The sequence below is a fragment of the Chelonoidis abingdonii genome, chromosome 20, assembly GCF_003597395.2.
Source record: "Chelonoidis abingdonii isolate Lonesome George chromosome 20, CheloAbing_2.0, whole genome shotgun sequence".
Lineage (NCBI taxonomy): Eukaryota > Metazoa > Chordata > Testudines > Testudinidae > Chelonoidis > Chelonoidis abingdonii.
Window position 1 is genome coordinate 22,467,889 of NC_133788.1, and position 24,495 is coordinate 22,492,383.

The 24,495-nt window shown below is 55.8% G+C and overlaps 1 protein-coding gene across 2 annotated transcripts in view; it reads left to right on the top strand.

The window, feature by feature from the left end:
* SSH2 (slingshot protein phosphatase 2) overlaps positions 1-19,308 on the top strand; it is a 150,394-nt gene extending 131,086 nt beyond the window's left edge. For both annotated transcript variants that reach the window (XM_032788778.2, XM_032788780.2), the window contains 5 exons: positions 478-524; positions 2,065-2,211; positions 4,787-4,987; positions 10,572-11,412; positions 13,453-19,308. In XM_032788778.2, the coding sequence (XP_032644669.1) occupies positions 478-524; positions 2,065-2,211; positions 4,787-4,987; positions 10,572-11,412; positions 13,453-15,492 (3,276 nt within the window). In that variant the 3' untranslated portion in view covers positions 15,493-19,308. The remainder of the gene's footprint in view (positions 1-477; positions 525-2,064; positions 2,212-4,786; positions 4,988-10,571; positions 11,413-13,452) is intronic.
* The last annotated feature ends 5,187 nt before the right edge of the window (positions 19,309-24,495 follow it).

The window sequence follows — 24,495 nt, forward strand, 5'->3', positions numbered from 1 at the left end:
GTGTTTGTCCCGTGTCCCGACCGATCTTTGGTCGGGACACAATTTGTCCCGATATTTCGCTCAGCCGGCAGCACTTGCCTTCTTTCCTCCCCCCCGGCTGGCGGAAGGACACCCCCTTTCCTCCCCCCCCTCCCTCGGGTCCGGATATTTTCTTCCTCTCATCTGGTCACCCTGCTTGCAGGAAACTAACTAGAGCTCTACCTGGGTCTGTCTTGCAGGGCTTCCTGTTGCTTCTGGGCGGCTCTGATTGTCAAGTGAGATAAGTGGCTGCGCTTTGAGACATGAGCACTATTTTTTTTCCCTTTTACTGTCTGTATTTTCAACAAATCCCGGTTTACAGCTCTGGATTGGCCAGCTACCTCCTGCACAGCTCGCTGGCTCCCTGCAGCTCGCACCCAGCTGGCGGGGGCCTTCCTCCCTGGCGGGGTACACTGCGCTCCACTCCTGCTCATGCTCCTTTTTTTATTCTTTGCACAGGGTTCTGAGTGGAATGCCTCCAATTTGGAAGATTTACAGAACAAAGGGTAAGCAGCTTTGAGCTGTATAGCAGGCCCCTGCATGCAAGCTGCTGAGTATGGGTGGGAAGTCTTTGCCTTACCTAAGTCACTGCACAACCAGATTTCCTGCTGCTGCTGGGTGCTAACCAAGGGCTTGCAAACCTAAATGGTAACAACGAACTGGCAGAGTAGCACCCCAGCCCCCAAATCCCCCGTACGAAGACAGGGAAGGAAAAGGCTCCGGTAGCCCTGATCTTGACTGAAATCCCACCGACGAGTGCAGGCAGCTGACAGTCACATAGCAACGGGTAACCGAGATCTGTGGTTCCCTCACTGAATAGACAGTGCAGCGCTGGCCCAGGGGAGGCTTTCTTTGGGCTCCACATGCTGTTCTCCTGAGGTAGGGTGGAGTGGGATGAGACCCTGTGTGCGCTGCAAAGAGGCACTCCTCACAACCTGGGCAGGCAGCTGCACTGTGGCAAGAAAGCGAAAAGTGTGTGTCAAAGCAGCCGTCGCTGCCTTAAAGCAGGGGCTGCACTGAGCATCTTGCAAATCAAAGGGATAACGTTCTCCCTCGATTGCTGTAAGGTTTGGGGTTAGGCGACCCATCTGTAGGCCACATCGATCCAGACAGAACATGCAGGAAACCCACTGGCTTTCTCGTTTGGCCAGGTTGCTACAGCAATCTCTCCTCATCCTGAGCTGAGCTTTTCAATCCTCACCACCCGACACCTGCTCCTAGCCTGACAAAGGGCATTTTCCCCTGGAAACTCTGCTGCTGTGTCTGCTAAGACATGGAGGCTTGCAAACCTCTCATGAGTTTAGGGGCTCGGGGTGTCTTACATGGGAATACCATGTGCTTCCCTCAGCCATTCACTGCTCAGAACGGTCTGTGCTGGGGAGAAGAATCAAATCTGCCCCAACCACAGGCAACACCCTTCCAGTTTCTCTGGGTTCTGGGCAGCTGCAGAATACGGGAGGGTCCGATCTATGCAACCATCAGGAGTTGCCTCGCTGTGGCCTTAATTCTGAGGCTAGTCTGGTGTCTTGGATTGAAGTGAAGGGCCTGGTGCGAATCCCAGAATGAAGGCAGCTACTCCTGCTTGGACCCAGGTGAGAGGTGTGTTAGGAGGGTTGTTGAGAGCACGGATCTTCAGGCTAATGCCCTTACAGCCTGGTCTCCCGACACTGATGGTAACTGGCGCAGTAGGACGGGAGATTGGAAAGGGGAATGCGCGTCTCCAAGCTGGCAGGAAGAGATGAAGCTGTATGGTAGCATGTGCTGGACCTTCTGTGTGGTACAGAGCAGGCTGAACGGGCAGGCTGGCCAGCCCTGGTCCGGTTTCCAGTCACAGGAGAATGGAGCCGCTTCCACAGAGACTAGGTTAGAAATCCCCAGCAAACCCATTGCCTGGCCCCGCAATCAGTGCCTTCCTCCCTGCATTGAATCTAACTCCCTGCTCGACTTACTCTGACTGCTTGGCTCTAAACAAATTCAAAACAAAGCAAAGCCATTTCCTTGCAGAGACGGTCTGCCCAATCTTATCTGCCCTCTGCTTCCACACAGGGTGCGGTACATTCTGAATGTGACTCGAGAAATAGATAACTTCTTCCCAGGCGTCTTCGAGTACCATAACATCCGGGTGTACGACGAGGAGGCCACAGATCTGCTGGCGTATTGGAACGACACTTACAAATTCATCTCCAAAGCCAAGTAAGTCTGCACTTAAAGAGCGAGCGCAATACAGCAAGCTCCTAGTAACACGTTTCCTTCTGGCCCTTCACTCTTTCCAGCTCCCCTTTGTCCTGTGTTAGGATCAAGGCATTTGCATTCTCAGTTCCTGCTGTTGCTGTGTGCAGTGGGCTTTTCTGTTTGTCTGAATTATAAAAAAGCACGTTGGTAAGAGGGAAATCGCTGCTATGCGATCATTCCCTCGGCTGCCCTGCATTTTAGTGCTTTAGGGAGCTTCCGGGATTTCAGAAACACAGAACCACCTGAGGTGTTAAACTTCTGTAAAATGTCAGGGGACATAGAACCATGCAAACGCAGCTGTTACTGCCCAAAGGGAATGGGGTTGCTTGTTACAGAGCCTCCCCGCTGGCGGCTTTATATTATGAGAGCATCGAGGCAGCCCAAACACTCCATTGTGCCCGCGCCGGGCAGACAGGTAACACAGAAGCTGGTCGCACCTGGAGAGTTCTTATTCCCTTGTGGACACATGGGCGAAACAGGTGTGCCAAGTTGGGAGGACAGGGCAACAGTAAAATTAAGCAGAGGTCAGCAGACACCAGAACGACATAACGGTGAACAAAATCCAAATCGTTCCCTGCGTACAAAGCAGGCAGACACTGCTCTGAATAAAACCCTCATCCGTTAGCACTAAGATGCTTGCTAGGCCTCCTAGCTGAATGGCCACTTCCAGTCTAGTAGCTGGAGGCCATTGGGTTGCCAACACATGTCCTGCTTCTCTGGGTTGTGTATAATAAGCCAAGCAGCCATCTAGTTCAGGAAGACGCTGGTCATAGAAGCGATGGCATGCATTGCCGGCAAGGCTGGGATGGATTTCCAAGCAAGGGACTGCCTCTATCCCTCTCGTGTGGGGTTTGCATCTGTCTCTTGCCCGTGCCCTAGAGCTGATGACCCGATTGACAATGGCTCCTTCTCCAACAAATCGTTACGCCTCTCAGATTTACCCTAGCGCTATTTATAGATACACGTCTAAAGCACATCGAGCTCCTTGGTGCAACGAACTTCGTCCTTGTCAGAAATATTCTCCTCTCTGGAGGCACGTTTTGTTCCCCACCCTGAATTCACCTGACGTTTTAAAGCTAGAAGTTTGTGAGGCAAGTTAATTCCAGGTTGGAGCAGTTAAAAGCCATTCGGCACTTGTGTGCCTGTCCCACCTTGCCTTCCCTCCCGCCCAGCCCCGGCTTTTCTAGAATCACCCGTCGGAGGCAGGTGCAGGGGGAGTTCTGACTTTGCAAGTTTTTGCGTAAAGCATCTTTGGCCAACTCTTCGCTGCAAAAGAGGTGTGGGGTTTTTGTACCTCCAGATCTCTAGGATCTCGGATGGAGATAGCCATCTGTAAAAAACACTCATCTCTTTGCAGTGAGACTACAGCCCTAGTGACAGACTCCCTTGATGCAGAGGCCTGTCAGTAGCTAACAAATACCTTTTTTCATGTGGATGCAAAGAACACGGGGGCAGGTCTGAACTCTGAAAGCTGTACGGCTGAAGTCCTTGCTGGACAAGGCAAATTACAGCCCGTGCTCCTTCATTTGCCACTCACACTTTGTTGAAGTAAAACCCCTGCATTGCTGGCAATGGAGCAAACCCTTCTCAAGCCAAACCAAACTCCTCACGACCAGCTCTGTACCAAGACTTCTCTGTGCGATGGACGAGAGTCAGGGGTGAAAAACAACTTCATACAGTGAGAATCCTGAGCTTGGTACATAGAAGCCTGTTGTGAGAGATATTGCAACCCCATGCAGTATCCTGGGGGACACTTTTATTCAATTTGTGAATGTTTTATGCATGATGATCTTCTGCTCCAGGGGAGGGTTACCATGCCTCTAGCAGGAGCTAAGAACAGTGGGGGGTGATGAAGGCTCATTGCTGAGACTGTGAACACCTCCAGAGACGTACCACCCCAGGAGGTTTGCATAGACTGGCATAGCCTGGGTCTTTCAGAGGCCAAGAGACAGGGGCTTTTGATACAAAAAGGCTGAGTTGGAACAGACTCATGGCCTTTGGACTGGATCTTTGTCCACTCCCGTTGAAGGGCTGGAAGGATTTACCAGGGCAGCATTTCTCAAGTGCACCCAGCTGTTGCTTCTGGCTGTCATGGTGTTTGCTGGCATCACTGTCATGGGATCAGCAGCCTGCACTAGGCAGCCTCCTGGGGGCCCCAGGCAGCCCCTCTGCAGACACACGGGGCCAGTGTGTGTGCTCGGCTGGCTTCAGGCCCTGGGCTCCAGGTCTGGGCTTCAGCCCATGGCAACAGGACTCTGGTTTGCAAACGTTTTCAGAGGAGCCACCATCAAGGGTTGGTTGGCCCCACACTCTGAGGCCATCCAAAAAATGGTTCTGAGAACCCCTGTTCTAGGGCCCCCAAGGCTAATAGGCAGCTCCTGATCTATTTTGTGTGTTCTCTAGGATGCTTTTCCCTTAGAGTGAAAGTGCTTAGAAGGAGCTGTGTGGTAACTTGGAGCTCTCCCCTCCAATGTCTGCCTCTCCAGAGCTTTTCAGAGGAGGCTTTAAAATCATCCTTTTCCATTCCCCACCCTAGGAAGAATGGGTCAAAATGCCTGGTGCACTGCAAGATGGGAGTCAGCCGGTCAGCCTCCACGGTGATCGCGTATGCCATGAAGGAATACGGCTGGAACCTGGACCGAGCCTATGAGCACGTGAAGGAGCGGCGTACAGTCACCAAACCCAACCCAAGCTTCATGAGGCAGCTGGAGGAGTACCAAGGGATTCTGCTGGCGAGGTGAGCTCCAGAGGCAGGACGGGAATGGGCCATAAGATTTCGAGCACAAATCTGTCTCCTGTCCTGTGTTTCCTAAACACAAAATCATTCCCCAGCCCGCTCTGGCCCAGGCTTATAGTGAAAAGAGAACCAGAAAGGGTCTGAACCCAAGCGGATTGTGCCTCCTTCAGTATGGGTGCGGCAAAGGAGTGTGGGAAGCTGGGTGTGTCTGCTCACATATCAGAAACCTCAGCGGCTGCCCCTCTGGACGAAGCCACAGGCAGCTGTGCCGACAGCAGGGTGTAGTCCCGACTGCATGTTGTGGTCGCTGATGTTCAGCCTTGATCTTGTTTTTGTACCACGTGCTCTGGGGTTCGGAGCCTTGGTTTAATGATGTTTGTTTTCAGCTGTCACTGAGCGTTTGTCTGACCTGACCACGTGGCCAGCCTAGCAGATATGCCGGCAGGTGCTTGTGTTCCTGCCTCATTCAGAATGAGTGGGTGCTTGAGAGCTGTCTAACAGGCCTCTTTTCTTTGCTGTAAGGAGCATAACATTTGGTCACTGATTCCGTGACTTTAACAGAGCTCCATGGCTTCTGCTTCAACCCTACTTCTCCCCCTTCGTCGTGTGGGGCTCGGGCTGCCACCCCCAACTACCCCTATGCGGGGCTTGGGCATCTGTGACTTACGGTTTTTTGCCCATGTCCTGCCCATCCGAAAATCTTAACCTTCTTTACAGTATAAGGTAAGGCACAGGGCATTTGAGTGGCTTCACTGGATTCATTCAGAGCTTCCCTTCATGGGTGTGCTAGTTCATCGTTATCTTAGGAGCGGGGGTTGGGAAGAGTGCTCCATTTGTGCGGGGAGCCTTAGCTAGTCACCCGAAGCTCCACGGGTTGGCAGGGGAGCTGAGTAATCCATCTGAGCAGCCAGTGGCATGACAAGGGCTCTATGGGGAGGCTTGGCCCAACACTGGTTCGAAGCCAACAGTGTCCCAGGACTGAACTCAGCTCTGAGCTAGGCACCAACAGAACCGAATGATTCCACTAGCTTTTACAGCATGGCTAAGTAGGAAACCAGATCCCCTCTCTGCCATCTCAGAACTACGGCCCGATCAGCTCAGCATCACAAATCCGTTGTAGAAACACACTCACTCAGCATCTGCTACGGCTTCAGGGCTGTTTTGTGGAGGAACAGTTGCTGCAGTCTGTGCGGGGAGCCCCTTTCCTCTGTAGTGCAAACATCAAGTGTTTGTTCCTGGATGGAATTTTCAGCTTAGCTGAGAGGTAAGATATGGCAGCGGATTCTGTAACACGAGGCCTGTCAGCTGACTAGTAAAAAGACATCACTATTGCATGTTTCCTGGGCATCCCCATAAAGGAGGTGTTAAGCAGTGTCCTGACTTGACCTGCTGGAAGGAAAAGATACTTCGTGTCCTGCCAGATTGCAGTATTGGTGCTGGAACCCTCCTCCGCTGCAGGCTCTTTGCAGGTTGGCGCAGATTAAATCCTCAGGCAGTTACCCGTGTGCTAGGACATCATTGGCTTTCCCAGCACTCACCAGCATGCAGCTTGGACCAGAGCAAGGGGAAGTGAACCTGGAAATGGTCGCGGTGTTAGAAGAGGAGAGCACCCCGCTGGTCCGGCTGTGAGATGTTTGACAGAAAGAGGCGCCCAGACGTACATGCTGTCTGTCTCTCTAGGGCTTGCCATGTGGCTGCTCCTGTTGCAGTGTGTGGGTGAACAGAATCGTACTTGGTGTATGGTTAGTACTTCATGTCCTCAAGCCCTCTGCGAATCTAGGGCACTGGGTGAGCTTTAGTACACCGGGAAATCCAGTCAGTGAAAGCCTCTGCGTGATGAGGTCTTGATTTCTTCTTCTTTGCTCCCTCTGTGCTAGACTTGGAAAAGTTTATTTGTAACTAATACGGGAGTGCCACCTTCACTCCTGCCATGTGTGGCTCACCCTCACCCCTGGGTATGCAACTAGCGAGTCTCTGCCTGCTCTGGACAGGGCCCCAGTAGAATGACGTGAGTGGGGTTATCAGTGAGGCCTTTCGAAGGCAAAGCAGCATTAGGTGTTTGAGTGCATGAGGCTAACAAGTCTGGGGTGAGCTCGGTGCCACGCTGGGCAGAGCAGCAGGCAGAACCCCAGGGCACCACACACTCCTTGTGTATCTGCTTTCACAGCTCCAAAAGGCTTCTTTGGCCTCTTTCGCTGCAGCTTCGGGCCCTCAGGCCTGTTTGAGCTGCCCTCAGGCCTGTTTGCTGTATTAACCCAGGGCAGGGAACAAGCAGATCCGAGGCCATGTGCTTGGACTATCTGGTGACGTTGGGAAGGTGAAGGGGGTGTGGTAAGTGGGATACTGCTTTCCAGCTGTGAATATGGCTCCTTTTGTCACAGCAGCAGGGGCGTTTAGCTCCTTGGAGCTGTCAGCCATTAGCAGCAGGGCCAGAGTCTTTCCTTTCCCTCATTACGCTCTCCTCTCCCTCCTAGTGAGCTTGGGCACCGCGCTGCTGCAGTGCCCGCTCAGACATTGTCAGGCAGGGGCCGAGCCCGAGGGCCGTGCTGTGCCTCGCACGGCATGAACGTTCCTTTTACCAAACCACCTGGGCCGCCTGCTGTGGGAACAGCTACCGGAGAAAGTGACTGAACATCAGGGCCTGAGAGCGCTCCTTCACGCTGCCCGGCTCCAGTGGGGGAATGAGACACCTTCACTCCAGCTGCTCCCAGTGATCCCACCCAGGCGCCAGCGCCCACTTGCTCTGCTTGACCCTGACCATGCCCTGGAATTCTGGAGACCCCCTTTTTCCCAGCCCCTTGGGTGACCGTTCTGAGCACTGGCTGTGCATCCCTGCCGGTTGGATGGGGCACTCGTCCTCGATCCCACCGTGGGCCTGAGTCTCCCCGGGGGCCCGGGAAGTGAAAGTGCAGGTCTCATTGCTGTGTCTAGTGAAGGCAGGGGGTTGCTTGGAGAGCACTAAAACTGCCGGCCGAATGGAAACGGCAGACTCAACAGGGAACCCCTCGCCTCTGCCCTCAGCACTTCAGTAGAACTGTGCAACCAGACCGGGGGAGCCAGGCTGCGTGGCAGCCTGACAGCCTACGCTTGGGTTTGGGCTGTCAGCTCCCAGGGCACTAACCTGGGACTCCAGAGATGCAGGTTCAATTCCCTGCTCTGCTAAAGACTTCTTGTTACCTTGGGCAAGTCACTTAGTCTCTCTACCTCCATTTCCCCATCTGCCCAAGGGCATAACAGCAGTGCCCTGTCTCATGGGGCATTGAAGGTGAATGTGCTGGAGATTGAGAGGCACTCTGATTCTGGGGTAAGGGGAACTGTGTAAGTACCCGAGATAGACGGGGAGCCCCTTGGAGTGTCTCCAGAAATCATGCACATGCTCTGGTTACTATTCCAGAGGACAGGAGTGCTCCTCCTCCAAATCCCTTCTCCAGTCGCTCTGTAGGTAGAGGTCTATGCTGACATATTGATTTCTCAGCTGAAACTGTGCTGGGCGCTTGGGTGCATCTGTGGAACAAGTAGACAAAGCAGCATAGACGTCTGTGTAGGAGAAGCAGGGCCAACGCTTTCCTCCAGGCATCTTAGAAAATGGCTGTTGGTTTGCAGAAAGGAGTCTTCCTTTGTGGTTTTTGAACCTGCTTTTGGCACCTTGTATGGTTGCTCAATGGGGGAGGTCCAAGGTTAAAAATTAACAGGATGAAATCAGGCTTGGTTATTGCTGTGACCTGGGCTCAGGCTCTGCTGGAGGCAGATAACACTCATGCAAACAGGTGATTTGAATTTCAAAATAAAACACACATGCAGAGTTCTTGCCCCACCTCTCTGGTGACTGGGTGATGAACTGCCCAGAAAGCTCTGCCCGATGTGTGACCGTAGTGTCTAGACAAGGTCCAGTCACAAGCAGGGCACATTGTGTTGTGTGTTGGACTGCACATGGGAGTATAGCGAGAGATAGTCCAGGCCCTAACGCATTTATATTTAACCAGTGTCCTTGAGAAGGATTTTCCAGAACCGGGGGCACAGAGACAAAGCAGTGTGCCTGAGGACATGCAGGCTGGGAGCTCTCCATGGAGCTCTGCCCTCCTGAGTCCTGGCTCATGGCGTAATCTCAGCATCGTTCATAAACAGAAGGAAAACGTGATGACTGCCAGGAGTGGTAGTCGCTGCTTTACGTCATTGCATTAATGGATATTTGCAGACAAAATACTCTCCGTCTCCAGGTTCTGCTTGTCGGGTCCATTCCCAGTGGGAGCCAAGTCCGTGTATCTGACAAGCCCTTCATAGCGTCCCCGCTGTCACGAGGGGGCTGGTCCTGCCCCATTTCACACACTGACTCTTGGTGCCTGACTGCTGGGTCTGCCATGTAATTTGGCACTGGGTTATTTTGTGAGGCCCCCTAGCCGTAGGGCATTCCCCATCAGAAACATGTAGCCTGTGCCGGTGTGTTCGCTAGTCAGCGGACCTGTGCTCGGCAGGCAGGCCATGCTGGCTGGGATCTCGGCGCGCACACAGGCGACTGGGAGGGGAGATTGAAGAAGGCCATTCGCAGACTTGGCTGGCCGCCCACAGCGTCCTTTCGAGCTGGAGCGTGCTGTGGTGTGTGCTCTCCTCCTAGGGGGAGCTGGTGAAAGTGCAGCAAGAGGAGGAAGGGAAATCTCTAATGTGCGGGGCTAGGCTGGGCACGTGTTTTCATTGGTCCGGTTCCACTTCGGAGAAATTGCCCTATTGTGTGGGCCGCAGACTCAACAGTTCTCAGAACAGGTGCTGCTGCCGCCGTTAGCTCGAGCGTGTGACTGGGACCCTCCCGAGGATGTTTTCCAGCAGCGAGGGGAGTGGCTCTCCTAGGCCTCTGTCCTGCAAACAAGATGCTATTTCTGGCCTCCTGTAACCATGCAGGATGTCCCCAACCCCCACCCCGCTCTCTGCTGTTCAAAGATCAGTTATTTACTAGAGCCCTAGGGGGGAAATCAGGCATCCTTTTGTTTCAGGCCCCCCATGTATCCCCTTGGTTGTCGCCCTGCAGCGTGTTCTCACCTTCCAACACATCCATCATCTGAGGTCGGAGAAGGGACCAAGTTGAGCAGAATTCCCTGGGGCCAGTACAGACCACTGTGGGTTTGTGCTTGTAAATGGCTTACACCCCCGTGCTCATTTACACAGATGGGTGTTCTGGGATCCATTGCAATTGTATGCACTCCCAGCAGGGCGGAGCTTGCCCTGTGGGCATTCGGGGGTGCTGGGAGCAGAGAGGGCAGAGGCCTGCTTTGTATTACCCCTTCCTATCGGTTGGTTTTCCTACTGTACTGCTGTCACCTGCCCCCGTGGCATGCAAGCTGCTCTCCCGCAATGCTAGAGCGGTGCCAGCTGCACCCACTTGACCACGTAGGCCCAGGTGGATTCATTTTCTGACCAGCTCTGACCACAGTTAATGGAAGGGACTGGTTGTCGCCACTGACTCTGGCCCAGAGGCTACCATGGAAGCGGCCCCCCACTCACCAGCCTGGGTTTGGGCCAGGGTTGTATTTTAAGCATGTGTGATCTGCAGGTGGTTTCTGACAGTGACTAAAACGTTTCCCTTCTCCCGCAGCAAACAGCGGCATAACAAGCTGTGGCGGTCACACTCGGACAGCGACCTCTCGGAGCACCACCAGCCCATCTGCAAACCCGGGATGGAGCTGAACAAAAAGGAGATCACCACTTCCGCAGAGCAGCTCTCTGAGCCCACAGCAAACGACAACCACCAGCCTGCGTCTCCCATCTTCTCAGTGGGGCCGCACGTGGGCCACCTGCTCCAGTCGGACACGGACGTGATCGAGGAGCTGGACGCCAAAGAGAGGAGGATCCGTTTGGAGTTCACAGCCAGAGATTTCCGCACTGAACAAATAGAGGATGAACTGAACCTGAACAACATCAATGGGTGTCCAGCAGGGTGCTGCTTGGATGAGTCAGAATTTCCCCTGGATAATTGCCATTCTTCTGAGGCCTTGATGCAACTTAAAGAGCCTTTGGAGATGGCCACAGCATTCCCTGATCTGACCGTGGATGATCTAGAGACAGATGCCCTTAAAACTGACCTGAACGTTCATTTGGTACCCATGGAGGAATTCACGGCTTGTTTAAAAGATCTTCCCAGGTCTCCTGATCAGAATTCCCCCAGCCCACAGCTCAGTTCCCAGCTTGAAACCACTGACAGGATTGATTTCCTCAGTACCCTGGAGAAGTTTGAGGAGCTGTCCCAAGAAAGCCGGTCTCATGCTTGTTCTCACACCAGGATGGACGAGCAGGGAGGCGGAAGGAACGGGATCTCCAAGATGTCTGTGCTGGAGGTGCTGCCAGCAGAGACTGCTGTCAATACCCAGAGAAGTAGCTCTGCAAGCAACTCCCCTGCAGCACCAGAAGAGTCTTCCACAGATGAGGAACAGCCAAAGGTAACAATGGCCTGGTGTTTTCCTGTGAACTGCTGTTTGAATGTTTCTGATGGCTGTGTGAGTTTCTTGCTGTATGGTTAATGCAGTGGAAAGATGGGCAGCACTCTGGTCTTCCAGTTAATGTGTCAATTGTATTGATAAACTCTTAGATGTAAAGCTTTGCATAAGGAGAGCAGCAAGGTGGTGGTGGTACAGCTACTGTGAGCTTCTCAACTCGGAGCACATGCCCCTAGCCTGGGAATCACATCTAGTGCAGTTATTTGTCCCCAGCATAAACACCCCCAAAGAGCCTGACTAGATCGGCACGTTTTTGGGTGGAAAGCTCCAGGCCAGCGGTAGATCTGCGGCGTGACTGTTGGGTAGCAAAGTGGGGAGGGGCTTCAGCTGGAGGTCGTCATTTGAAGAGCTTGGGCAGCACAGCAGGCAGCGAACCCAGCACTTGGAACAGAACTAAAGAGGGGCTGCGGATCAGGACTGAGTTGCACCGGCAGAGCTGTGGGAAGGGTCTCATGTCTTGGAAGAGCTGGGGGGCAGGGGAGCAGTAGGTCAGAGCTGTGTGTGGGGAGCCCAGCACTGGAATACTAGTGGGGGGAGCTGCAGGTCAGGATTGGGGGACTAGTGCTATCGGTGATTCGTTTTCATGAGTGATAAGCCCCCACCCCAAAAATATAAATATAATGTCTGCACGGCCGTGCATCCTTTCCAGGGGCCAGGACACTGCACTTAGGTGCCCTCTGATTGGCAGTTGTCTAGAGGCTTCATGCCGTGCAGAATGAAAAAGGAAGCTAGGGCCCGTTAGACCTAAACATCTTGTATCATAGTGGTCTGTGGCTGATCAGCAGTGGCGTGCTGGCTGCTTCGTCCAGAACGCTCTCGCCGGTTGAGTTGTAGATTTTATTTGATTTTCTATCTTCCACTGAGGATTTTTTAAATGTAGTAAGTGCTGCAGACAGTTCTCCATTCACAACTTGGACTGCAGCTCTCTGGCAGAAGGGTAACCCATGTCCTTAGAGAGCTCAAGGGGGTTATGTCCAGGACGACGCTTTTTATATGTAAATTGTTGACTTGTTGAATGGGATCTAGACTTTCTAACCGAAGTAGCTGAAAGGCTGATTATTGTGGCTGCTGATTTTATGTTCTCACCTTTCACTTGGAGAGTCGCTACTAATGGCCGTGGAATTTGTCCCTTGTCAGAAAGCAGCGTGTGATAAACATGACGTTCAGTGGTGCACCCCAGGAGACGTGCGGTGGATGTAGTTTAACTCCCAGTGTTCGGAATTCCTGCCCCCTTTCTCTGCTGGGCCGAGTGAAAGAGGGTGCTGGAAATCAGCCCTAGTTCTCTCTCCAGTCAGACCAGGCCGGCAGTTCTAACCGTGATCTCAGTTAATCCGAGACCTGCTTTTTCCTGGGAAACTGTTTTACTTGAACAGTTTTCTCTTCTGGTTAGTACAGCACTGGCTGCCTCCTTTCCATCTTGGTCCCGCAAGGCACAGTTGGCAGCATAGTTACTCGTAGCTCTGTCTCTGCTCTAGCATCCCGAGCTCGTCGCCTGTGGAAACTGTGGAACGTTTAGACCCCAACAAGTGCCTTCAGCATACATATCCTGCCAGGCCACTGGATTTAAAGCAATCCATAGGCATTTCCATTCCTGTTCTGTACAGGGTCAGAACTCTCACCCTTATTCTTATTTTCTTTTTAAATGACCTAAGTTTTGCCTTCGAGTGCATGTTAAGAAGCGCATGGAAGTTGGATGCCTAAATCTCCTAGCCTTTCAGCTAGTTTGGCATCTAAATGCCTTAGGCTAGTGGCAAATCCTGGTTGGAAAGTTTTGAGACCAGAGCACCTCTGGAACTGCTCCAATAGTGAGCATCCCAGTCTGCCTGCTCAGAGTGAGATCCTGGCGCCTACTACTCTGCATTAGTACCAGGGCCTTTCTCTTTTTCTTGTCTGTGTGTTCATTGCAGTTCAGGCTGTCTGACTGCAGGTGTTCTGTCAGCAAGGCTGCTGTGCACTTTGTAATAAGTCTCTCTGTGTTTGCAGGACATCTCTGAACTCATCACTCTGGGCCCTCTCACAAGATCACACTCGGAAAATGCAATCTCTGTGAAAGAAATCATAACTGAAATTGAATCCATCAACCAGGGCGTAGGACCGTGCCAGCAGAAGATGGAGGGCTCAGCCAACTATGCCCAAGCACCAAAGAGGAGTACCGTCCATGAGTTGCCTGTAGAGGTGGTCTGGGCATCTGAAAATAAACCTGGGAAGGCTGAGCAGAGTGAAGGAGCTTGCACTACAGAGCAGGAAACAGCAAAAGACCTCCCAAAACCAGACCAGGAAGGTGTCCCCACCTTCCAATCGCCTACCTGTGCGTCAGATGTGGAAGAAAGTGATCCCGCAGAAGACCAGCAGGAGCCTCGAGTGCAGGGTCTGAACCCTGGGTCGAAATGGTGTCCGGGGTCTGTTAAACGTGCCACCTTGGAATTTGAGGAACGCTTGAGACAGGAGCAAGAGCACCAGCACATTCCCCTCATGTGCCTGCTACCTACTCGCAAGATTTCTAAGAATGATTCTGCAGCTGCTGAGCTCACACCAAAGGGCAGGACCGAGGAATTGTCGCGGGAGCTGGATCCTGCCCATAGAGAGAATGAGAGTGACCAGGCCGGGGCAAAGAGCCCAGTAGCCAAGGGTGCGTTGCTTCATGGCCCTGAACTGCCGGGGGACACGCACCTGTCCCCACCACTCGCCCCTTTCTTTGTGCAGCCTGCTCAGGAGCCTCCGCTGGCAGAGCCTGGTGCTGAGCAGGAAGTGCTCAGGACGGTGGTGTCGCTGAATGGCTCTGGGGAGCCCGCCCTGCCCTGTCACCTCCCCAAGAGGATAGCAATTATCGAGTACCCCCACATGGGCACGTCACCTGATCTCCGTGAGCGTGACAGCAGCTGTGAGCAGGGCACGCTGGAGAACGCAGTGGCATTGCTTCCAGTAGATGAAAACCTGAACCCTTCGGTGTGCGCTGAGACGGCACCTGTACATCCAGATGCTCTGCCTTTGCGTAACCCTTCCGTACTAGAGCACAAGGCGATCGGGCTGGCCACCTTCACCCTGGGCAGCCCCGAGGAAGAGTATGGTGCGGCACCGATTAACCTGGATGCCTCTTCGGTCACTGGCCAGGTGAGGTGCTTGCCTTCAGTGGGCCTGAATGACCTTTGGCACCAACACGTAGTTCATCTGGAGGGTGTTACGGAGCAGAGCACGAGTGCGGACGATGAGCCAGTGGCACCGAGCAGCCTCTCAAAGAACAGGCACGTCCTGTGCGAGGCGAGTGACAGTGCCTTCGTGGAGCTGAGCAACGAGGGCTTGGATTTTATCAGTGACAGCACTGAAGCCATGGATGACTCTTTCCTCCCCGGTGGCCTCCCTCACAGTTCCAACAGCCCCAGCATCAAAGACCCCAGTGAGACTCCCAGCTCAGTGAAGCAGCGTGCGAAGGAACTTGAGGCCCGGGTACGGCAAGCGGGGCTTACCACGCCGTCCCAGATGAAACGCTCGGCATCCTTAGCCAAGCTGGGCTGCCTGGAACTCTCTCGAGATGACTTAACCAAGAGGGAGTTGGCCTCTTCCCATGCCAGCCTGACCTGTCCTGACTTGCTGACCGCCTCCCCCAGGATTGGCCAAGGCAAGCGTGGTGCATTGCCAGAGCACAGCTTGGAAGGCCCACCTGAAAAGCCTTGTGCCTCCTCTCCCCTTATTCGCCAGGATTCGAAGCCCACCAAGCATTTTGTAGAGCAGCTTAAAACAACTGAGTGCATTGTCCAGAGCCAGCCGGTGGAGAGGCCGCCCGTGCAGTATGCCAAAGAGTTTGGCTCAGCTCCGCAGAGTTTGTATCCCAGCACAGATCCTAGATTGACTAGCTCTGAAGAGGGTCTTCCACTGCTACAGACGCAGGTACTAGACTCTCAGCTCCCAGCTCAAAGCCTGGCTGGAGCACCTAGACATCAACGCAGTAGAACTCACCCTCTGAGGAGACTGAAAAAGGCTACCGACAAAAGGCGGACAAGCAATCCGTTCTATAATACCATGTGATCCTGAGCCCTCGGCTGTGACTTCTTTCTAAACAAAACCCATGTCGTTGTGTTCATACAAGGGGCAGGTGTAATATCTAAGGAACATGCACTTTATTCGTTAATTTTATATATTTTGTCATTTTACTGTTCCTGGCGCATGTAGGTTTGGGTTGTATTTTGTGTGGGACTCTGACTGCAAGACGGTTTGTTATTTTTTTAATTATTTTTAACTCAAATAACCTCAAATATTCTTTGTTTTCAAAGAACACCTTTCGTAAGTGACAATTGCTGTTGGCAGTTGGCTCATCTCTGTGTGGTGAAATCTTGAGGGTTAGGTTAGATTGGACCCAAATCACAAATAACTTGAAAACACACACACAAACTGGTGCTAGCTGAGGCAGTTATCAGAGTGGCAGCTGGTGTAAATATGAGGGTTGTGCCAAGATTTGTTCGTGGCTTTTTTTGATCCACTTTGAGCTAACTGGAACTCCACAACAGTGACAAATTGCTTCTGAAACTGCCTCAGTGCAAACCCGTCGGGTTGGCTTGTGCCTGTAGTCCAAAGGCAGCTGATGGCTGGGCTGCGCTTTTTAGTCTCTCGCTGTGGCTCCAACTTTGGAACGCAAATGTGCCCAAAGTTGCATGGTTTGTTTCCAGGGAGTGCCTCCAATGTGACACACACACACACACCCCGCACAAAGTGTCTTGATCATGACCAATGTAGTCAGAGACTTCAAACAGCAACCCCTCCCAGAACCAGCCTCTCTTCTGCTCCAAGCCTGGGGCTGCCAAATTCATTTGAATTTCATAATCTAAAAGAACCCAGTTTAGCAGCAGCAATTGGGGGGGAAACTGACGTGTGTTCTTTTAAAACAAACAATTTTATAGGGTTTTAACCCTTTCATTACTTGAATACTGCTGTGGGCCTTTTGAGTTAATGGCCATATCATCTGTTCACCTTTCTCTCCCCCACCCAGAGCTGTTTTTACAGCACTGCCTGAGTGATTCTCCCCACACTCACATACACACTCAGCTGGCTCTCAAACCCGAAGGCTGATGTAATTGTTACATAATGTTTTCCCCCATTGACGCAGAGTGTTTCCCTTCACTCTGCTCTCACCTTAACACTTAACCTGGAGAAATGATTTGTCTGGAAGTTTCCTTTTCCCCCCTCAGTTGTGTACATATGGTATTTATCTAGATAATTTTTGTTATTTCTCACATTGTTTTCTTGAAAGGACAAGACTGCATTCTGTAAACTGGAAAACAACCACTCGCCTCCAGCTGAGTGGTGTTCATTGGCCTCTGCACAAACGCTAGAGTGGGTTTCCCTTTGGAAGCTGGCTTCCCTCCCAGCAAGTGAGAGCCCGTTGCCCACTTCTGCCAAATGATGTGTCCATCTTCCTTAAGTCCTGCAAGAGCCCCTGTTGTAGGAGGTTACCTCTTCCACTGGCGGGATGGTGTTTCAGAGCCTCTCTGAGGTTCAGCCGGTTTGGTCGAGCGTGAGCACAGGGCAGGGTTCAGCTGATCCTTGGCGGCTGGTTTCCAGTGGTGCACAGCAGCACATTTCACAAATGTTCCCTCTAGCGAATTCCAGCTAGTTTGCGCTTTGTAGACAAGCCGGAGCACCGACTTGCAGTGCTAGTGCTGTGCCACCAGGGGGCTGTTGGTGGGGTCTGGCATTTTGTTAACCGCGCTGGCTACGCATCCTGCCCGAACCCAAGTAACTAGCAAACCCCCGGAGTTCTTAGCAGCTGCTCATTGCAATGGGGCTGAGCCCTGCCCCGCGCGGCGTTACGGGCTCGATGGTGCTGTGCGCACACCAGTTTTGAGGGGGAGGTGAAACGGGCAATGCCTGACTCAGACGGTGCTGCGGTCACTGAGAACAGAACTCAGTTGGGTCCTGCCAGGACTCACGGCTGGAGCAGCATCCAGCAGGGCCGGTTCTGAGCGCCAGTGTCTGCGCAGTGTTCATCACGTAGCAGCAGCGACTGTCGCGTTGAGGCAGGTGGTCGAGAGGAGCCCAGCACTTGCGAGGGGCTGTGGCTGAAACGCTGCCCCATGCAGACAGTGGGCCAGGGACACTGGGACTGCTCTGTGAGAAGGACAATGGGAAGTGCCCTGTTTGCCATCCAGCACTGGGCTTTGTGGAGTGCAAACGTACAGAGCTGCATTAGCCAGCACAGCACGCGGCCTGTTGGCTTGCGAGAGTCCCCGCGGGAGCACGGAAGGGGGAGTTGAAGAGAAGTAGGGGCTCAGGAATCTTCCCACAGAGCTGGTGCCTGCCCCTTCCCTGTTCTGTGGGGGTGCTGGGCACCTATGGCTCGAGTGCAGCACGGCTATTCTGGCTGGACCCCGGGAAGCCGTCGGCCTGTTCACAGCACTGGGATGTCAGGCCAGAATCGGCTCACCCATCTCTAGCCCAGCCTGGCTCTGGCACACCTGAGTGAGCAGTGGCTTCTCCGCCCGCTGCTGGCTTATGGCTGGAGGTTGGGATCTGGGAGCCTGTCGTTACAGAGTGGCCTGGCCAAGACGCCCCAGGTGATCGGTCTGGGAACCGATACAGGCCGAGGCAGAGCAGGTGCCGTCCTGGCTGAAAGGACGCAGCAGCATGTCCGGTCCCCTCCGCCGCTGAGCAGCGTAACTGATGAGGGGGCTCGTGGCCAATGTTTAAAGATCTACAAAGGGCATTTCTGTACAAAGCAGCTGTTCTGATGATCTCTTGCAAAGCTCTTGGAGGTTACGTTGTTTACATTGTGCCCTTGACTCCTGGACAATATTTCAGCCCCCCAATCCGTCTGCTGCCGGGCTCTGGATATACTGTCAATTGCCTGCCATGCGAGCCTTGCACGGAGGGTGCCATGGTGTTCGGTCCTCCCGGATCGGGTGTGCGCGTGCGTGAAACGTGAACTGGTCTGACTCACTGATGCGTAGCTTTCTTTGAGCTGCTCAAGAAAATGTGTTTAAAAAAAAAAAAAATTCCCTTCTGCTCATTCATGGTGGCCTATTCCAGGCGCTTGTCCTAATGCTGAGGTCAGCCTGGGTCCAGTTCCCGGCTTTATTTCAGCAGGGTGGGATTTAGCTCTGTGCTGTTCCTGGGCCACCTCAGGCTTCCTTCCAGACTACAGCCAAGATCAGGACGTGGGGTTTAAACCGCAACACACTTGTCTAAAGCCTGAGCCCCGCACGTCAGGCCATGCCAGGGAATCCAACCTCCCATGCACACGCCTGAGCCAGTAACAGCATCCCAACCTGTCTGGGAGTGGGGTGCATGATGCTTCCCCCTATGGTGAGTGACCTGCTCCCAAGACGTAGGGTGACCCAGCTCAAGAGAATGCCACGTCCCTTTCCTGAAGGAGGAGCTGCAGGAGCCTGGCTGGTGCGGGAGACAGGAAGGGGGCCAAGGTTTAACCCCTTGCAGCTGGCAGAGGTTCCCCCCACACACGCTGGGAGGCTGGAGCTCGGCCCACGCACACCTAGATCCTTGTTTGGCCCTGACACGTGCCGGTGCCTTTTGGGTTTGTTTGTTTTCCTACAAATGTGACTTACGTGCTTTGGTTTGTAGGAACTGTTCTTGCTCCAGAATTCACAGCCAGGCTGACTCCCTCACAGGGGCCCTGCAGCACCTGCCCCAGAGACTGCTGGAAACAGAGTTCCAGACTGTGGGGGGGGGGGTTCGTCTTGTACCCTCCCTTGATCTTCCACTGCCATTGGGATGTTCCCACTGGTCCTAGACTCGTACCCACGTGCTTGGCTGTTTGGAAATGTGAACTCCTGCACTGATGTGCAGATTCAATGTTCTTGTTACTGAATAAATTTTTATTTTGAGAATGAAGCATGTGTGGGTGCCTCAGTTTCCGGGGGCAGGAAGGGGAACAGTGCTGGTACCGTGGGGGGTTCATGGCACTAAAACGTGAGCCATCTTGTGCATGCCACGGGCGGGAGTAGTGAGCATGAGCAGGGTGCTGTTAGCCAGGCACTGCCAGGCTGAGCTCAGGTATGTGATGGTCCGTGTTAGTCTCACCTCCCAGTTAACCCAGGTGTGGAACGGCTGCAACCTGAGTGCCTGTTCCTCTGTCCCCTCTCTGCCCTAGGCTGCTGGGTAACTCCCTGGCGGGCTGTTCCCAGCCCCCTGCCTTTGGCACCAGGCAGGCATGGTGGGTCAAGCAGCTATGCAGTTGCCCAGGCCTGGGCTGGGCTTTGCCTGTGGGGAGGAGAGACAGAGGCACCGCAGCCCCATGGAGAGAACCTTCCACCGTTAGCAAGGGAAAACCCAAACTGGGACGTGAGGGGGAAGGTGATAATATAAAGTAACATCCAATAGAACAAATCCACCACACTAGAAAGCAGCACCCCATCCTCGCCCAGGGGGACACTAAATCACCAGCACAGTAAAAAGATTTCCAACAACCCCCCAGCACCCCAATGGGCATCAGCCATCACCCTTCCCTTTGCCTCTGCACTTCCTTCCAGTGAGTCCACATGCGAGCACCTGCAGGGCAAAACCCCTTCCTCAGCCACCCAAACTGCCATCCCTCTGTCCCCTGGCAAACATGCCCATCTGATGCTCTGTGCCCCTCGCAGCTGGGCTCCCTGCCCAGCTTCCTCAGCAAATCCCCTTTTTACACAGCACCATCTCTTCTGTCTGCTGCCCGCTTGGGGCAGAGCCTGAGCCTCTCTCCAAGGCCAGCTGCCCTCTCACTGGCCGGCTCTCCCCACAGGACACCAGGCAATGCTGCTGCACCGGCTGCTAACGCCAGGGCCAGAGTTACTGCAGCGGCTGGCGAACGGGCAGTGCAGAGGAGAGCAATGGGATGGAAGGGAGTGGCTGGGCTGAGCTGGCTCCAAACTCAATCTCTTGTGAAAGAGGGGCCATGGGTTGGAGCTTTCCCATGGCCCTGTCCTCTCACCTGCTCCCTGAATGCCTGGATGTTCCTACCTCCCCCAGTGCTGCAGTTCCCCAGGACATAGGACCTGCCTGGGCCAGCGAGAGCCAGAGGAGGGTGAAGCTGAGGTGCTGGGCACCAGCAGCCTTTTCTTGGAGCCCAGGCGTCCACATGGACTATCTGGGAGCTGGGTGGGAGACAAGGGTGGTTCCCGTGCAGCCAGGGTGCTCACGTCCCTGCTGGCCTGTGGGGCACCTCTGCGGTAGCCACCTGCAGCAGGGTCAGCAGAGAGGCCAAAGAGCAGCGTGTACAGATGGGGCCAGGGCAGGCCCAGGCGCTGCCCCACCATACAGTCCCCTTGCCCTCTACTGAACAGGGGCTCAGGGGCTCTGCCCTTGTCCCCCAGGGGCTGGCACAGCTCCTGAGGTGACCATGCCCTCCACTAGCAGTGCCGCCCCAGGCCAGGTGCTGGGAGTGGGAGGGTTTGGGGGGGTGCCCAGTCTGTCTCGTTTCTCCTCTCCCAGTCCCCATGCAGCTGCATTCGGTGCCCTTGTAGGGCCCTCGCTGCTCTTGGAGCCAGGGCACCACTTCCCTCGTTGGCTGGCCTGAGCCCCACAATCCCCTTAATCCCCCGGGGGCGGCTGCAGCCCTGCAGGAGGCTGGACCTGCTGTGCTGAGGGTTTGCAGGGAACGTTACCGGAACACGCTGCCGACTGTGGCTTTGCTCTTGGGCTGCAGCCAAGCAGAGACCAAGCCCCAGTAGCATCGGGCTCTCCCAGAATCCCTTGCGCTGGTGGCATCTGGCACCGGGGCCCAGGCCGACGGCTCTGGCTATGCTGTGTCCAGCAGGGGCTGGCTGCCGCCAGCAGGACCTGGGGCCTGTTCCTCCCCACCCAGCCCCTCTGAGCTAGAGTTGTGCTAACGACGCTGCATTTTCCCAGCAGGTTCAAAGTCCCAGCTCATCTAGCATAGTGCCCAGCGCAGCACAGGGCAGCACTGCCAGGGGGAGGCCCTGGAAGCAGGACACCTGGGTTCTGCTCCTGCCTCTGCTGCTTGGCCCTGGGCCCATCCCGGCTCTGTTCGGTCCTCACCCTTGGCCTAGTCTGTCTGGGCCTGAGAGTCGCCAGTCTCCCCGGGGGGCTCTAGGGGCTGCCCCGGTGGGGTGGCACATGCTGTGCGTGGTCTGGACCGTGGGCTGGCTGTGACAGTGCACACGCACTCCAGTGCCTTGTAGGAGGGGTTGGACGCTGGTGCAGGACCCACGGGTGAGTTGACCTATCACAGGTGCTGACAGGCAGGGCTGGGCTGTCCCCCACTGCCCCTGTGAGAAGCTGCAGCAACCAGCAAACTTCCTGCTTTGCAGCTGCTGCGGTCACCTCAACGCTGCTGTGTGAAGGGTGGTTTGGCTGCTCCCCATATTCCACCTCCACTCCCAAAGCAATCTCTCCTCTCCTACCTTGTGTCCCAATCCCACCCCACAGGGTCAAGATGCTGCCCCTTCACCTCTGGGTGCTCAGCCTGCTGGAGCCAGCAGGGGATGCAGACAGGCCATGGGGCTCACGCACAGGATGTGCCCTGATGCAGCGGTGCCTGGCGGTCGGAGCAGAGAGGGAGAGATGGGGCTGTGGGGCTTTATTCCAGGTGACCCCACCACGCTCCCTGTGCCTCAGTTTCCCTATGCATGATGGGGGTGACAGTGGCCTCTGCGGGGGTGGGAGGGTGAATTCATTAGTCTGATGTGCGTTGGCCCCTGGTGGCTGCCTGCTTTGGCGCCTGGCTGAGAGCTTGCTGTGCCCCGTCTGTCCACCCCGCCTTGTGCGCTGCAGTGAGCTCCAGCTGTCAGGGGGGTCCCACCACTCAGTGTTGGTGTGGTAGCCCACAAGCCACCACGGCAGCCCATCAGCTGTATGATTTCACTGTCCCCTAGGACTGGCCCCACTCTGACTAGCGGGGGTGGGGGGGACTAGCACTTTGCTCTTAGGTTTGTCAAATGGATTGTTTTGGTGACACCCAAACCCTCCAAGCGGCCCCACACATGCAGAGCTACTCCATCCTCTTGTGCCCCCGCCCCCCAACAGGAGCCTGTCTCCCCACACATAGCTGCTGGGCACTGCCAGGCTGGCCTGCTTGCCAGAAAGGGTGAGACCCACTGTGGTGCTGCCTAGGGGTGCAGGGAGAGGTCACTGGGGGGCAGCCCTTTCCCTGGGGCTGGGGTGCAGTTCAGGGAGGCCAGCTTTCTTCCTGGGGCTGGAGTGGGAGAGCAGAGGTGGCTCGGTGGGGCGGGAAGCAGCTCTTTCTGGGGTTGGAGAGGGCGGTGTAGCGGGGGGTCAGCCCTTTCCCTGGGGCTGAAGGGGAGGCAGCCCTTCCTGGGGCAGAGTTGGGGGGGGGCACCCCTTTCCCTGGGGCTGGGGGGTGAGCTGGGGGGAATCACCCTTCCCCTGGGGCTGGGGCGGCTCGGGGGGATCACCCTTTCCCTGGAGCGGGGCAGCAGCTGGTGCCCGCCCCCACGGGGGCTCATGCCTGCCCTCCGCCCCCGCAGCTGGCGCCCCGGGCACCGGCGCACTGTGGCTGCAAGCAGCTGCCGCGGCCTGGGCCGGCTGGAGCCGCAAAGCGCTCGTCCATTTCCGCCGCGGAGCCCGGCAGCCCGAGAGCCCCAGCGGAGCGCCCCGGAGCAGTGAGGGCCGCTTGCGGGGTGGGGGGGCCCGGGCCGGCTCGGCTCGGTCGCTCGGCCCCGGCCCGGTCGCGGGGTCCCCTGCGGGCCGCCGACCGCGGCCCGGCTGGCAAGGCGACGTGCCTATATTGAGGAAGTGACCCGCTCGTCCCGCGCGCGTCTCTCAGACTCTGCTGCCGCGCGTCTCGCGCTGTGCCGGCGGGCGACCCAGGCCCCTTCCCGTGGGCGGGCGGCGCTTTGCCCATCGGGGTTGCAGCGGGGCGCGGCTCGATAATACCCGAGGTGGGGCCAGGGGGGCTGGTCCACTGGCCCGGGGGGTCGTGCGGGCAGAGCCGGCCCCGGGGGCTGGGAGCTACTGGAGGGAGCCCGCAGTCCCGCCCGCTGCCCTGGCACCCCCGAGTGGCGCCGGCTGCGGGACGCAGCCTCGGTCGGGGGAAGGCCGAGCCCGGGGTAACGATGGGCTTGATTCCCCCTGGCCCGGCTGGGCGCAGGCCTCTGGCCACACGGCTGACGGCAGAAGGGATGAACCGCAGCAAGCCACGGGGGACTTGGCTTCAGTTCCTGGCCCTGCCACTGGCCTGCTGGGTGACCTTGGGGAAGGCACGGCCCTCCCCTTGCCTCAGTTTCCCCACCTGTGAAGTGGGGTGACGTGGGGCAGCGCGCTGGCACTAGGAGCCCCTAGGCTGGTGGGCGCTTGAGAAGGCTGAGCATTGTTATCTGGCCTAACATGGCTCAGTGGCTCTGGGAGGTTCATTCCTCTGGGCGTGGCGTGGCGTGGAGGGGATGGGAAGGGGGCCAGGCAGGGCCCCAGCACAGCGTGACAGGGCAGGGCTGACAGCGATGTCCGATTTCATGGCTGCCCCTTGCCCAGGGGTTGGCCTGTTGCACCGATTAGCCTTGGCGGAGAACGCCAGCCCCCCAGGGGTTCCGGCGTTCAGAGGGGCAGGTGGCTGGAAACCGTCCCGTGTGGGGCCATGCTGGCCTGGCCATGCCAGCTTCCCACGGAGCCCAGCAACAGCCTGGCAGCAGATGGCTTCCCGGGAATCCACGTTTCCTCCTTCCCTCGGGGATGGGATGCGGCAAAGCCATGGCAGGCCGTGAGGAGCGCCAGGCGGGTGAGCGCGTGCACACCAAGACAGGCTCTGTGCTCTCAGACTCATGTGGAGAGACGTCCCCTTAGGCTGCCCTCCCCCCGCTTTGTACCGTCTTCCACCCTGGCAGTGCCTGTTGTATCTGGTTACGTGGCTGTCACACCCAGAGCCCGCCTGTGCCAGGCGCTGTACTAACAGCCCAGACAGCTTACAGGCGAGTGGCCACTTCCCCAGCCCCCCACCAGGGGGGCCAATGGCCCCTGTAGCCCCAGACCACTGCATGTCTCAGCTGCCCACTGCCCTGCTCTCTGCACGCGGTGTCAGAGCACCATCCTGCGACAGCACGTGCTTCCTTCGGGGAGAGCCGTGTGAGC